The following is a 13,878-nucleotide window of genomic DNA, read 5'->3' on the forward strand; positions in this document are numbered from 1 at the left end:
ATACCTCAGCCTCCTGAGTAGCTGGGATTACAGGTGCCTGCCACCACTCCCGGCTAATTTTTGTATTTTCAGTAGAGATGGGGGTTTCACCACGTTGGCCAGGCTGGTCTTGAACTCCTGACCTCAAGTGATCCACCCGCCTCCACCTCCCAAAGTGCTGAGATTACAGGCGTGAGCCACCACGCCAGGCCCAACCATTGATTCTTAAAGCAGTGCTTCCAAACCTGCATTGTAGAATCATCTGGGATGCTTTAAAATCTCCCAATGGATTCTTCCTGGCTCCTCCCCTCCCAGAATGCCTGGACATCTGTATTTTTAAGGCACCCCTGGTTTTTCTCATAGGCAATGTGGATTGAGAACCAAAAGCTCCCAAGCCTCCCTTCTCCCCCAGGCTGCATGTTATCTACTTGTGACTTCTTTCCCTATTCAGTTTAAATGGTTGGAGTGCCTTGGTTTCACTCAAGGAAGAGCTGTAGGAGTGAAAAGGTGTGATCCCTTTCTTCACCTAGCAAGAAGGTCATTCACCGCCAATAATCCTATAATAAAAGACAGATTAACAAGAGAAAAGCATTAAAATTTTATTTAATCAAAGTTTTACATGACATTGGAACCGTTGAAACTGAAGACCCAGGGAAAACTCTGTTTTGGGGCTTAGGTTTGATGAAGAATGGACAGCTGTATGGAAACGACATTGAACAAAAGGGTGTGGTATAATGGTCTAGACTCCAGGGGAAGCTAGCAAGACCTGCCTGTTGAGATTCTTCTTGTTCTCTCTGTGTAGCAGTCCTTCCTCCCAGGCATAGGACAAGACCCCTCAGGAACGACGGTCTTGTGACCCACTATCAGACAAGGTTGCTCAGAGAATTTCCTTATGGCCGGCTGTCTTGGTCAGAGTGATATTTCTGGGTTTTATGGCTTGCTTCGGGAAAGAGGAGTTTAGTTTCTATGGACTATCTTAGGGGAAAGATAAAGGAGCAGGAGAAAGGAAGAAAAAGATGGACAGAAAGATCTTGCTTCCAAGGCCTTCCAATGTCCTTCAGTTCAAAATACTCAGCAAATCAAGGTGCAATGCTTCGGGGTATCGTGTTCTGAGCCCCAACAGAGCTATACATGAGCCGATGAGAGGGAAGAGAGCTGACGGCACAGGGCCTCATTACTGAGCCTCTCCTAGCAAGGGTGACCCAGCCACCATGGGTCTCAGAAGCGTGGCTGCATGATCAGCTTGGGTTAGACACTGCTATAGAGGCTGTTGGGGTGACAAGAGGAGTGTAAGCTAGGAGACCTGGGGAACAGCACACTTATACCTGGCCAATCTGCAGAATTTTTGGCTAAAGTAACTACAGACAAGAATCAGTAGCTAAATGGGGATCAAGAAACCACTTTATTAATAGCCCAACACACCTACCAGTGCTGAGCTACTGGTAAAACATAGATAAGAGAATACATGCTAGGCCCAAATTTAGCCTCCTAGATTAGACTTGAAAGAAGTGAGAACAGAGCAAGAAAGACCAAACCTGCCCCAGGGGTCAGACCCTTGTCAGCTTGCTTGCCACAATGGCCCAGGAAAAAAAGTGCCACCCACAGGGCCTGGCCTTTAAGGCACACCTTAGACCTTACCTACTAGTAAAACAGGACCACTTGGTCAGGCTTGGTGGCTCACACCTATAATCCCAGCACTTTGGGAGGGCCAGGTGAGAGGATCACTTGAGCCCAGGAGCTCGAGAACAGCCTGGTAACACAGCAACACCCCATCTCTACATAATAATAATAATAATAATAATTAGCTGAGTATGGTGATGTGCACCAGCTACTTGGGAAGCTATTTGGGAAGCTGAGGCAGGGAGATTGCTTGAGCCCAGTAATTTGAGGCTACAGTAAGCTATGATTGCAACATTACACTCCAGCCTGGGTGACAGAGTGAGACCTTGTCTCAAAAAAAGACCTAATAAATGTATAAAACAAGCCAGGCATGGTGGCTCGTGCCTGTCATGCTTGTAATCCCAGCATTTTGGGAGGCTGAGGCAGGCAGATCACTTGAGGTCAGGAGTTTGAGACTAACCTTGCCAACATGGTGAAACCCCATCTCTGCTAAAAGTACAAAAATTAGCCTGGCATGGTGGTGCTTGCCTGAAATCCCAGCTACTCGGGAGGCTGAGGCAGGAGAATCAATTGAATCTGGAAGGCAGAGGTTGCAGTGAGTTGAGATCATGCCACTGCACTCCAGCCTGGGCAACAGAGCAAGACTGTCTCAAGAATGAATAAATAAATACATGGCACATGTATACATATGTAACAAACCTGCACATTGTGCACATGTACCCTAAAACTTAAAGTATAATAATAATAAAATAAAAATAAATAAATAAATAAATAAAACAGAGGTCCCCAAACTTTCTTAGTTCACAATGCCTTTGTGTCTAAGTACTTTTTTCACAGTGCCCTTAGGCCAAAAGAAATACTTGATAGCTTTGTTTATGCAGTAATTAGGTACAAACAACTTAATAAGGATTTATGCTCTAACAACTTAGGCACTGTTTGAAAAAAATACACCTACATTGAAAGAAAAACTAATAGTTGTATTTTATTTTTAAATAACCAGAATCATTTACTCTGAGTTGGCTGCGGTGCCCCGGGGCACATCAGTTCGCAGTGTGGAAACCGCAGATCTAGGCCTAATCAGTCAGATTAGCAGCCAATCTTCCTACCCGAGGGAAAGGAGAGCCAGGAAAGCAAGTGGAGAAGCAGGAACACAGGGAAAGGGGCAGAAATCTTCCTCTCCAGCAGATTCTATCTATGAGTCTTGGATTAGACTGTATTTGACTTCTGCAAAGGAGGTTGACAATAAATGTCTTTTAAAAATAAAATTTTAGAGATGGGGTCTTGCTATATTGCCCAGGCTGGTCTTGAATTCCGGGGCTCAAGCAATCCTCCTACCTCAGCCTCCCAAAGTGCTGGGATTATGGGCATGAGCCACCTTGTCCAGCCTAAATATCTTTAATAACATTTTCAAGGAAGAAAGTAGAAGTCCTATCCCCTGCAAGACATAGATTCCTACTCCATGAGAGTGGAGTTCTGAGCTGGGAGGTCCTAAGGGATCAGCATGAAAAATGGGGAGGTAGCTGGATGCAGTGGCTCAAGCCTGTAATCCCAACACTTTGGGAGGCTGAAGCAAGAGGATCACTTGAGGCCAGGAGTTCGAGACCAGCCTGGGCAACATAGTGAGACCCTATCTCTTAAAAAAAATATCCAGGCTGGGCGCGGTGGCTCATGCCTGTAATCCCAGCACTTTGGGAGGCTGAGGCGGATGGATCACCTGAGGTCAGGAGTTTGAGAGCAGCCTGGCCAATGTAGTGAAACCCTGTCTCTACTAAAAATACAAAATTAGCCGGGCGTGGTGGCATTTGCCTGTAATCCCAGCTATTCAGGAGGCTGAGGCAGGAGAATCACTTGAACCTGGGAGGCAGACGTTGCAGTGAGCCGAGATTCTGCCGGTGCCCTCCAGCATGGGCAAAAGAAGTGAAACTCTGTCTTAAAAAAAAATCCAGGCATGGTGGTGTATGCCTGTAGTCCTACCTACTTGGGAGGCTGAGGCAGGAGGATCCCTTGAGCCCAGGAGTTTGAGGCTGCAATGAGCTAGGATCAAGCCATTGCACTCAGGCCTGGGTGAGGAGACCCTGTCTCAAATAAATAAATTTTTTAAAAAGGAAAAGAAAAATGGGGAGGTTTCACAATTTTGACAGGGTGGGGCATCTTTATTTACAGGATACAAGCATCTTGTGTGCAATTGATGACATTCAAATGCTACTCGATGATCATGTGATAAAGACCCAGACCATGTGTGGCTCCCCATTCATCAAATCAATAGAAGCAGAATGCCAGGTAAGAGGAAATGAAGTTGAATGCTTTGAGATGTTTCATTAGCTCTGGGTTTCTCGGAGGAGGGAAAGGTTTTCAAGTTCAGTTAACAAAGAAAGTCACTTTGTCCTAATTGGAAAAATAAATAAATAAATGACACAGTGGTTCACACCTGTAACCCCAGTACTTTGGGAGGCCGAGGCGGGCAGATCACCTGAGGTCAGGAGTTCAAAACCAGCCTGGCCAACATGGTGAAACTCCGTCTCTACTAAAAATACAAAAATTAGCCAGGCATAGTGGAGGGCGCCTGTAATCCCAGCTTCTTGGGAGGCTGAGACAGGAGAATCACTTGAACCCAGGAGGCGGAGGTTGCAGTGAGCCGAGATCGCGCCATTGCACTCCAGGCTGGGTGACGAGTGAAACTCTGTCTCAAAAATTAATTAATTAATTAATTAATGACACAAGACTGAAAGCAATAACCATCCAAGAAAGCATATGGCATGCTGAGCCTTTGCAACTGTCTGCCAAAAGAGAAGATGGCATTTGAATGCACCAAATACACATGCATTTGGGAAGCATCTTATGGTAGTAATCTAGAATGTAAGCTACCCGAAGGTAGGGGTTTGGCCTCCTGTGCTCATTGTTTGTAGCAGTGACATAGGCTAAGGACACAAACTCTGAAGCCAGATTACCTGGGTTCAAATTCTGGCTCTGCTCCTTATTAGTAATGTGACCTTGGGCACATTACTAAACTGTTGTGTTTCGGTTTCTACATCTGGAAAATGCGGTTTGTAATCACATCTACCTTGTAAGGCTGTGGGATTAAATTGGTTCCATATACTTAAAGCACTCAGACCATCACTTCACATAGATTACATGTATAACTATTGTAATTATTCTGCTAGGACATGAGCTCCATAAAGGGCAAAGCTCTTGTGTGTTTCATTCATTGCTATGTTCACATCACCTGGAGCAGTGACCAGAGCATAGGGAGCCCTCAATAAGTATTTGTTAAACAAGTGACTGACTGAATGAATGAATAAATGTGCGGCTCCATCCATTTGCTTGGTCCATGGGCCTGTGATGCAGAGTGGCAGGTTAATGATTCAGATATGAAATGCTAAATTCACAGAAATGGGAAGAAAAGCTAATTCGCATACAAGACAATTTGGATGCCTGGTTGAAATGCCAAGCCACCTGGCTGTACCTGGAGCCAATCTTCAGTTCAGAGGACATCATAGCCCAGATGCCAGAAGAGGGGAGGAAATTTGGCATTGTTGATAGTTACTGGAAATCACTTATGTCCCAAGCGGTAAGTTTTTATACCCTAATAACTCTTACCAGCAGAAATACAAATGTTTCCTCATTATGCATTCTAGTCACCTTCCTTGAAACTTGTAAATGAACTAGAGTTTTGGAAAATCAATCTTTTTATATCTTCTCATAATTTCAAAAGTTGTTATTATTAAAAATGCAAACATATGACCGGTGCAATGGCTCATGCCTATAATCCCATCACTTTGGGAGGCCAAGGCGGGGGTATCACTTGAGGTCAGGAGTTCCAGACCAGCCTGGCCAACATGGTGAAACACCCATCTCTACTAAAAATACACACACACAAAAATATTAGCCAGGCATTGTGGTGCATGCCTGTAATCCCAGCTACTCGGAGGGCTGAGGTGGGAGGATCGCTTGAACTCAGGAGACGGTGGTTGCAGTGACCTGGGATCGTGCCACTGCACTCCAGGCTGGGAGAGAGAGCAAGACTCTGTCTCAAAAGAAATTAAAAAAAAAAAAAAAAGCAAATACAAATACGTAACATAGAAAGCAGAAGCCTTTTGAAATCCCACTTCCCAAGCAGTAACTATAGGCAGTTTGTATTATTTAACTGTCATTTCTTACAAGGTTTTATTTGTTACAGGATAATGCAATAACAGTTTTATAGCTTGAGAATCCTTTTAGAATTCCAACAATTACCCACATTTGGTTACTCAGTTATTTAACAAATGTTTATTCAGTACCTACAATGACCCAGGTGTTATACTAGGAATCAGAAAATACTTGAAGGTAGCAAGAATATGATTTCTGTCTTCATAGAATTTGCTGGCTTGGCTGAGTGTGGTGGCTCACGCCTGTAATTCCAGCCCTCTGGGAGGCCAAGGCAGGTGGATAGCTTGAGCTCAGGAGTTGGAGACCAGCCTGGGTAACATGGTGAAACTCTGTCTCTACTAAAAATATAAAAAATTAGCTGGGTATGGCGGTGTGCACCTGTAATCCCGGCTATTCTGAGGCTGAGGCAGGAGGATCCCTTGAGCCCGGGAGGCAGAGGTTGCAGTGAGCCCAGATTGTGCCACTGCACTCTAGCCTGGGCAACAGAGCAAAACTCTGTCCCCTCAACCCAAAAAAAAGTAATATACAAATAGTTATTAGAATACAGAAGAGTGATTTAGTTGTCTCAGGGTGTCAAGGAAGGCCTCTAAAGCAGGAACATTGGGATCAAGGCTTGAAGGATGGTAAGTTCACTGGGTGTGCAAGGCACCTAGAGGCATCTTTTATGAGGTCAAATCATTTTCCTTTTTTAAATCAAGTGTGATCAAACTGGGGTGCACTTAAAAAGATTTTGCTGCAAAGGAATTTGTCTTCCCTGCTTTGTTTGTGGGAGTGAGATAAATGGGAATTTAGATTGTCCAGCCAGCATAAGCCAATTCTTTATTAGTTAAGGTTGTTTGGGTGCAAGTGACAGAAACCGACTCAGGATAGCTGAAACGAGAAGACCAAATGGGTGTCTCATGGAACCCAAGGCCAAATAGCGCATCCAAGCCTCACAAAAGATGGATCTAGAACCCAGAAGCCTCTTCTCTTAGGAACTCCTTCCATCTCTCTGATCTTGGCTCCTCTTTCCTGGCCCTGCCTTAGTCTCTCTTTCTCTCTCTCTCTCTCTCTTCCCCCACCCCCCTCAAGACTGGCTTTCTCTACCACTCCATCACACAGAGAGACATAATCCTCACTCAGCCCAGACTAGTATAGAATGTCATGGTTTGGATTCTAAACTCCTTGGGTTAAAATATAATTGGGCTTGGTTGGTTTTAGGTGCCCAATCCCTGCCCAGTCAACCATGATCAGAGGAACAAGGTCATGTTCCATGAGCATTCACCCCTGTGCAGTTAGGAGGGGGATCAGGAGGCAGTTAGCTGGACAACGAGTGCTGTCAGTTGATAGGTCACACATTCATTACAGTGACCAATCTCAGAACTTGGGAACCTCATGTTGAGTCTCACCTTTTTTTATGGAACCCAGGTGAAAGATAACAGGGTTCTGGTGGCAGCTGACCAGCCACGGATGGCCGAGAAGCTTCAAGAAGCCAACTTTCTCTTGGAGGACATCCAGAAAGGGCTGAATGATTACTTGGAGAAGAAGAGACTATTCTTCCCCAGGTATCCAGTATTGTTCTTTTATTTGGAATTACATTCTTGCCCTGTATGTAGGTAGAATTACATTTTTCATACCAAGAGTTGGCTTCAACCAATCTAGTCCATATTCTTTCCTGGTTTTCCATTCTCTGAGACAGCTTTCAGGAATGGGGCATGGCTTCATGGTCTTTACTTAGTGTGAGGTTGAATGGACAGCAAAGGGTGTCAAATGCACACGTTGTCCAAACCAACACTGTTATTTTTCCGAATTACGGGGGTAGAGTATTCATGACTATGAGCCTGGATTTTGGAGTTAATCAGACCTCCTTTGGCATACCAGCTTTTCTACCTAGTGGTCTTGAGGCCTCCAGCAAATCTATCCAAGCCTCAGGTTCTCCACCGTAAATTTGGGATATAATAATGGCTCCTGGCTGGGCGCAGTGGCCCACGCTTGTAATCCCAGCACTTTGGGAGGCCAAGGCAGGCGGATCACAAGGTCAGGAGATCGAGACCACGGTGAAACCCCGTCTCTACTAAAAATACAAAAAATTAGCCGGGCGTGGTGGCAGGTGCCTGTGGTCCTAGCTACTTGGAGAGGCGGAGGCAGGAGAATGGCGTGAACCCGGGAGGTGGAGCTTGCAGTGAGCTGAGATTGTGCCACTGCACTCCAGCCTGGGCGACAGAGCAAGACTCCGTCTCAAAAAAAAAAAAAAAATAATGGCTCCTACTTCATGTATTTGTTGTATGCATTAATGAACTAACACATGTGAAAACATTTAGCACCTAGACTATATGTTTAAGAAGCATCAGTCAATTTTTTTATAACATCAAATTTTGTAGTTTCTGATAGGTATGCTTATACATATTTGACTCTTTTTTTTTTTCCTCACAAGAACCAATCTTCTGCATAAAAGTCAAGGGAGTTTTAGGTTAGTTCCAGGCCGGGCATGGTGGCTCATGACTATAATCCCAATATTTTGGGAGGCCAAGGTGGGAGGATTGATTGAGCTCAGGAATTTGAGACCAGCCTGGACAAGATGGGGAAATTCCACCTCTACAACAAAATACAAAAAATAAGCCAGCGTGGTGGTGTTTGCCCATGGTCCCAGCTACTCCGGAGGCTGAGGTAGGAGGATCGCTTGAGCCTGGGAGGCAGAGGTTGCAGTGAGCCAAGACTGCGCCAGTGCACTCCAGCCTGGGCAACAGAATCAGACCCTGTCTCAAAATAAAAAAAAAAAGGAGAAGGTTAGTTTCGGAAAGGTGAGTTCTCACTCCTGACATTCCTGATAATCTATCCATGACTAGTTCACCATTGACGGTCACTCCATGTCATTTGATCCCAATTAGGATGTTTGATTCTAATTTACCTTTAAGAAACACAAATTTTAGTGTTTCTTTATATGGAGACAAAGTTAGTTCCCTGCTGTTTACCAAAAAAAAAAAAAAAAAAAAAAGTGATTTGTTAGAAACTCAGAAGTATGACTGAGCATGGTGGCTTATGCCTGTAATCCCAGCAGTTTGGGAGGTTGAGGGGGCGGATCACCCGAGGTCAGGAGTTCAAGACCAGCCTGGCCAACATGGTGAAACCCCACCTCTACTAAAAATACAAAAATTAGCCAAGTGTGGTGGGGGGGCACCTGTAATCCCAGCTACTTGGGAGGCTAAGGCAGGAGAATTGCTTGAACCTGGGAGGCGGAGGTTGCAGTGAGCCAAGATCATACCACTGCACTCCAGTCTGGGTGACAGAGCAAGACTCCGTCTCAAATAAATAAGTAAATAAATAAATAAATAAATAAACTCAGAAGTATCTTTGGTATTTATTCAATTCAGCATTATCCAATGAACTTTCTGCAATGATAGGAATGTTCTTTGTCCCTACTGTCCAGTACAGTAGCCCTTAGCTGCCAGTGGCCACTGAGCACTTTATATGTGGCCGAGGTGACTGAGGAAGCCAATTTTTAACTTAGTTAATATTACTTTTTAATGCAAATAGCCACATGTGGCTAATAGCTTTTGTATTGGACAGCACATTATAGTGGAAGGAACCCTGGTTTGGAAGCATAAGGCTTGGGAAGAGATTAAACTCAGGAAACACCTGAGGTTTGGGCTTCTAGTTCTAGACCCACTCCTGTTATTCCTAATTAAAATATGAATAATAGACCGGGTGCGGTGGCTCCTGCCTGTAATCCCAGCACTTTGGGAGGCCGAAGCGGGCAGATCACGTGAGGCTGGGAGTTCGAGACCAGCCTGGCCAACATGATGAAACCCTGTCTCTACTGAAAATACAAAAATTAGCTGGGCGTGGTGGTGAGTGCCTGTAATCCCAGCTATTTGGGAGGCTGAGGCAGGAGAATTGCTTGAACCCGGGAGGCAGAGATTGTGGTGAGCCGAGATGGCACCACTGCACTCGAGCCTGGGTGACAGGGCGAGACTCTCTCAAAAAAAAAAAAAATTAATAATAGCACTAATAGCATTTACCTTACACGAGGACCCTGCTTAAGTACTTTACACTTATTAACTAATTTAATCTTTGTAATACTCTTATGGGTTTGGGAACATTATTATTGTCCCTGTTTTATAAATGAGAAAATAATGATTTGCCCAAAGATACAAGACTGGTAAAATGATCAAGCTAGAATTGATACCCAGGAAGTCTGGTTAAGATATTCAGCCATTTAACCTCTCTGAGCCACATTTTTTCCCTAAGTTAAACACACACATACACACACACCTCAATATTTCTTTATGCATTTTTATGAAATAAAATTAAACACTCTCAGCAAACACTTTGGGAATGTTTTTGATAGCCACATAATTTAATTTCATCTTGAAAATACAGATTGCTAAAAAAAGATTTTAATTTTAAATTATACAAGTGTATTATTGTTACTCTTATGGCCATTGAGCCTTATTCATTATAGCACATGATGGAGATAGGGGGAGTATATATCCATAGAGATCACCCATTTGAATTTCACTTGGGAGTGGGAGAAATTGACATCTCATTGGATATTGGTTAGTTGATCAGCAACAAATAATTATTACTCTTTCTACTTACTCAACACTATAGATACAGTGTATTCCTTTGCTTTGCTGAATAACAAATGACCCCAAAAGTTAGAAGTGTGAAACAACAATCACGTATTTAGCTTATAATTCTCTGTTGGCAGATTGAGCTGGGCTTGGCTGGGTGGTTCTTCTGGCCTCACTGGGGCTCACTCATGACTGCAGTCAGCCATCAGTCAGCATCCTTAATTGCTTGTCTGGTCATTGGCTTCCTACTGGCTGGACAACAGGTAGTTGGGCCACATATCTTTTATCCTGTAGAAGACTAGCCTGGGTTTATTTATATGGTGGTGGTCACAGGGTTCCTAAGAGCAGCAAGAGTGAAAGCATCATGGCCTCTTGATGCCTAGGGTTAGAACCTGCACAGACTCATGTTCACTTACATTCTATTAGCCAAAGGAAGACACAGAGCCAGCTCAAGTTTGAGAAATGTGAAAACAGACTCCACCCCTTGATGAGAGGAACTGTAAATATCGTGGCCATTTTTGTAATCCACCATATTTGGTAAAGACCATAATCACACAATCCCTCCATCATAGAACTTTCAGCCTGATGGTCACAGTACAGGTTTGAACACTGGACATTTTCTGAAGGTTTGTTGTTGCTGCTTTTAGACCTGAACAAGAGATGAAATTGTCTTATTATCCCTAATTTAAAAGACAGTAGAAGGCTGAGTGCAGTGGCTCACGCTTATCGGCCCAGCACTTTGGGAGGTAAGGTGGATGGATCACTTGAGCCCAGGAGTTCCAGACTAGCCTGGGCAACATGGCAAGACCCCGTCTCTACAAAGTATACAAAAATTAGCCGGACATGGTGGCATGCACTAGTAGTCCCAGCTACTCGGGAGGCTGAGGCAGGAGAATTGCTTGAGCCCTGGAGGCCAAGGCTGTAGTGAGTCATGGTTGCACCATTGCACCCCAGCCCGGGTGACAGAGCGAGACCCTGCCTCAAAAGAAAATAAGATAAAATGAAAGATGGTGGAGGCCTTTGCATGTAAATAGGCTCATTATTAACATTTGCTTTCTTGTATCATGCCTATACAATGTTATTGCACGGATGGAGAGAAGGAAAGACAAGGAAGTCTTTTTCTCCTGCCCCTACCCAGTGGTTCTCAACACTGGCTGCACATTAGAATGACCTGAAATTTTAAAAAATACAAATTTCATCAGCTGCACCCCCAGATCAATTCTATTAGAATCTCTGGACAGTGGAACTGTGGCTCTGGAATTTTGTATAAGCTCCCCAGGTGATTCTAAAGTGCAGCCGAGTTGAGAATTGCTGTTCTATCCGGGCTCCTTTCAACTGATAACACCTACCCCCCAGCCCTATTAAACCCACATATGTCAGCTTTTATTCTTTCTCTTGTTGTCAGACTCAAAACCATCGCTTCTTGGTCTTTTGACTAAGATCAAGTGTGGTATCTCAGAGTCAAAACCATCTCCAACCTAGGGGTAATGTCTCATGCCAGTAATCTCAGCTACTCAGGAGGCTGAGGAGAGAGGATTGCTTGAGCCCAGGAGTTCAAGTCTAGCCTGGGCAATATAGCAAGACCTCATCTCTTAAGAAAAGCAAAACTCCATCTTCCATGCCCCAGATGAAAAGTGATAAAAGAGAGTGGGCCTTTGTGAAGACCGCAGAATATAGCTGGTATTCACCTAGGTGCGGACTACCTGTCAGAGAGTATCACCTTGCTAGAAAAAGTTCTTGGAAGAGGTTCCAGTTACCATCTTTCTTTGCTTTGAAATAGGTTCTTCTTCCTATCAAATGATGAGCTGCTGGAAATCTTGTCTGAGACAAAGGACCCTCTCCGAGTGCAGCCGCACTTGAAGAAGTGCTTTGAAGGAATAGCCAAGCTTGAGTTTACAGACAATCTGGAAATTGTGGGCATGATCAGCTCGGAAAAAGAAACTGTTCCGTTCATACAGAAAATCTACCCAGCTAATGCCAAGGTAACTCCTCTTACCCATTTTTGGTTCTTTCCCCCATAACAGAGTAAATCAGAGCGTATTGGCTAAGCACTGGGACTAAGCACCAGACTGCCTGGGGTATGGAACACTTGGGTTCCACGATGTAACGACTGAAGATTTGGGGAAGTTACTCAATCTTTCTGAGTCTCAGTGTACCCATCTCTAAGATGGGGATTCCACTGCAATCCACATGACATATTAAATTTGTGGATTTTAACCCAACTTGATGTGGAGTCAATTGCAGGAATCAGATCCAATCAGCCGATGCTGTTTAGATTTCCATCTGCAGAGTTCAGCTGAAAGTGATTCAGTTAGACAGGTAGCTTCCTGGGGCACTCATTTTATTTTATTTTATTTTATTTTTTATTTTATTTTTTATTTTTTTTTGAGATGGAGTCTCGCTCTGTCGCCCAGGCTGGAGTGCAGTGGTGCGATATCGGCTCACTGCAAGCTCCGCCTCCCGGGTTCACGCCATTCTCCTGCCTCAGCCTCTCCAAGTAGCTGGGACTACAGGCGCCCACCACCACGCCCGGCTAATTTTTTGTATTTTTAGTAGAGACAGGGTTTCACCGTGGTCTCAATCTCCTGACCTCGTGATCCGCCCGCCTCGGCCTCCCAAAGTGCTGGGATTACAAGCGTGAGCCACCGCGCCCGGCCTCATTTTAAAGATCAATAAAACATCATAGAATCAATGAGAGCTATAATGCTACTTAACTCAGGTTTTCATACATATGTCCTTATATAATGAGTAAAGTATAAATTACTTCCATTTCTGCTCAGTGACAGCACCCTCAAGTGGAAATAGACAAGCAAGCTTAGCCTTGCTTTGTTGGCTGCTTTTGCCACCCACACATATAAACTGCAGCAACCAGGAGTCACATTACCAATGCAGACACCAGCTAGCTTACAAGCACCTGAAGTCAACGGCTACAGTTACCTGAAATCCTAATGCTAAATAATTTGCTGCATATTTGAATTTCCCTATGGAGCTTTAATCAAAATCCAAATGACCAGGTTGCATCTCATACCAGTTAAATCAGGAAGTCTAGGGGTGGGAGTCAGTCATCAGTATTTTTAAAAGATCTCCAAGTGATTTCAAGGAACAGCAAAGTTTGAGACCCACTGGAATAATGCATGAATCAGAGCTGTTCATTTAAAAGATGCAATTTATTTTATGAACTGACAACAATGTTTCATTTGCCTTCTGAGAAGTTGTCTGTTTCAGAAAATGACATGAAAGTAATGCATATTAAAAATGGGCCAGGCGCGGTGGCTCACACCTGTAATCCCAGCACTTTGGGAGGCCGAGGCGGGTGGATCACCTAAGGTCAGGAGTTTGAGACCAGCCTGGCCAACATGGCAAAACCCTGTCTCTACTAAAACGCTGGGTGTAGTGGCACATGCTGTAATCCCAGCGACTTGGGAGGCTGAGGCAGGAGAATCGCTTGAACCCGGGAGGCGGAAGTTGCAATGAGCCGAGATCACACCATTGCACTCCAGCCTTGGGTAACAAGAGTGAAACTCCGTCTCAGAAAAAAAAAAAAAAAAAAAGGCCTATTGCCCCTTTAGAAGGCATACGC

At 44.2% G+C, this 13,878-nt stretch overlaps 1 protein-coding gene across 1 annotated transcript in view; it reads left to right on the forward strand.

Annotated features, from left to right (window-relative positions):
- The window catches only part of LOC100595944 (dynein heavy chain 3, axonemal), a 216,102-nt gene that overhangs the window by 78,441 nt on the left and 123,783 nt on the right, over nt 1-13,878 (forward strand). The window contains exons 22-25 of the mRNA XM_030799977.1: nt 3,763-3,879; nt 4,988-5,167; nt 7,153-7,289; nt 12,079-12,280. Of these exons, the coding sequence (XP_030655837.1) occupies nt 3,763-3,879; nt 4,988-5,167; nt 7,153-7,289; nt 12,079-12,280 (636 nt within the window). The remainder of the gene's footprint in view (nt 1-3,762; nt 3,880-4,987; nt 5,168-7,152; nt 7,290-12,078; nt 12,281-13,878) is intronic.

This window comes from Nomascus leucogenys, chromosome 2 (assembly GCF_006542625.1).
Source record: "Nomascus leucogenys isolate Asia chromosome 2, Asia_NLE_v1, whole genome shotgun sequence".
Lineage (NCBI taxonomy): Eukaryota > Metazoa > Chordata > Mammalia > Primates > Hylobatidae > Nomascus > Nomascus leucogenys.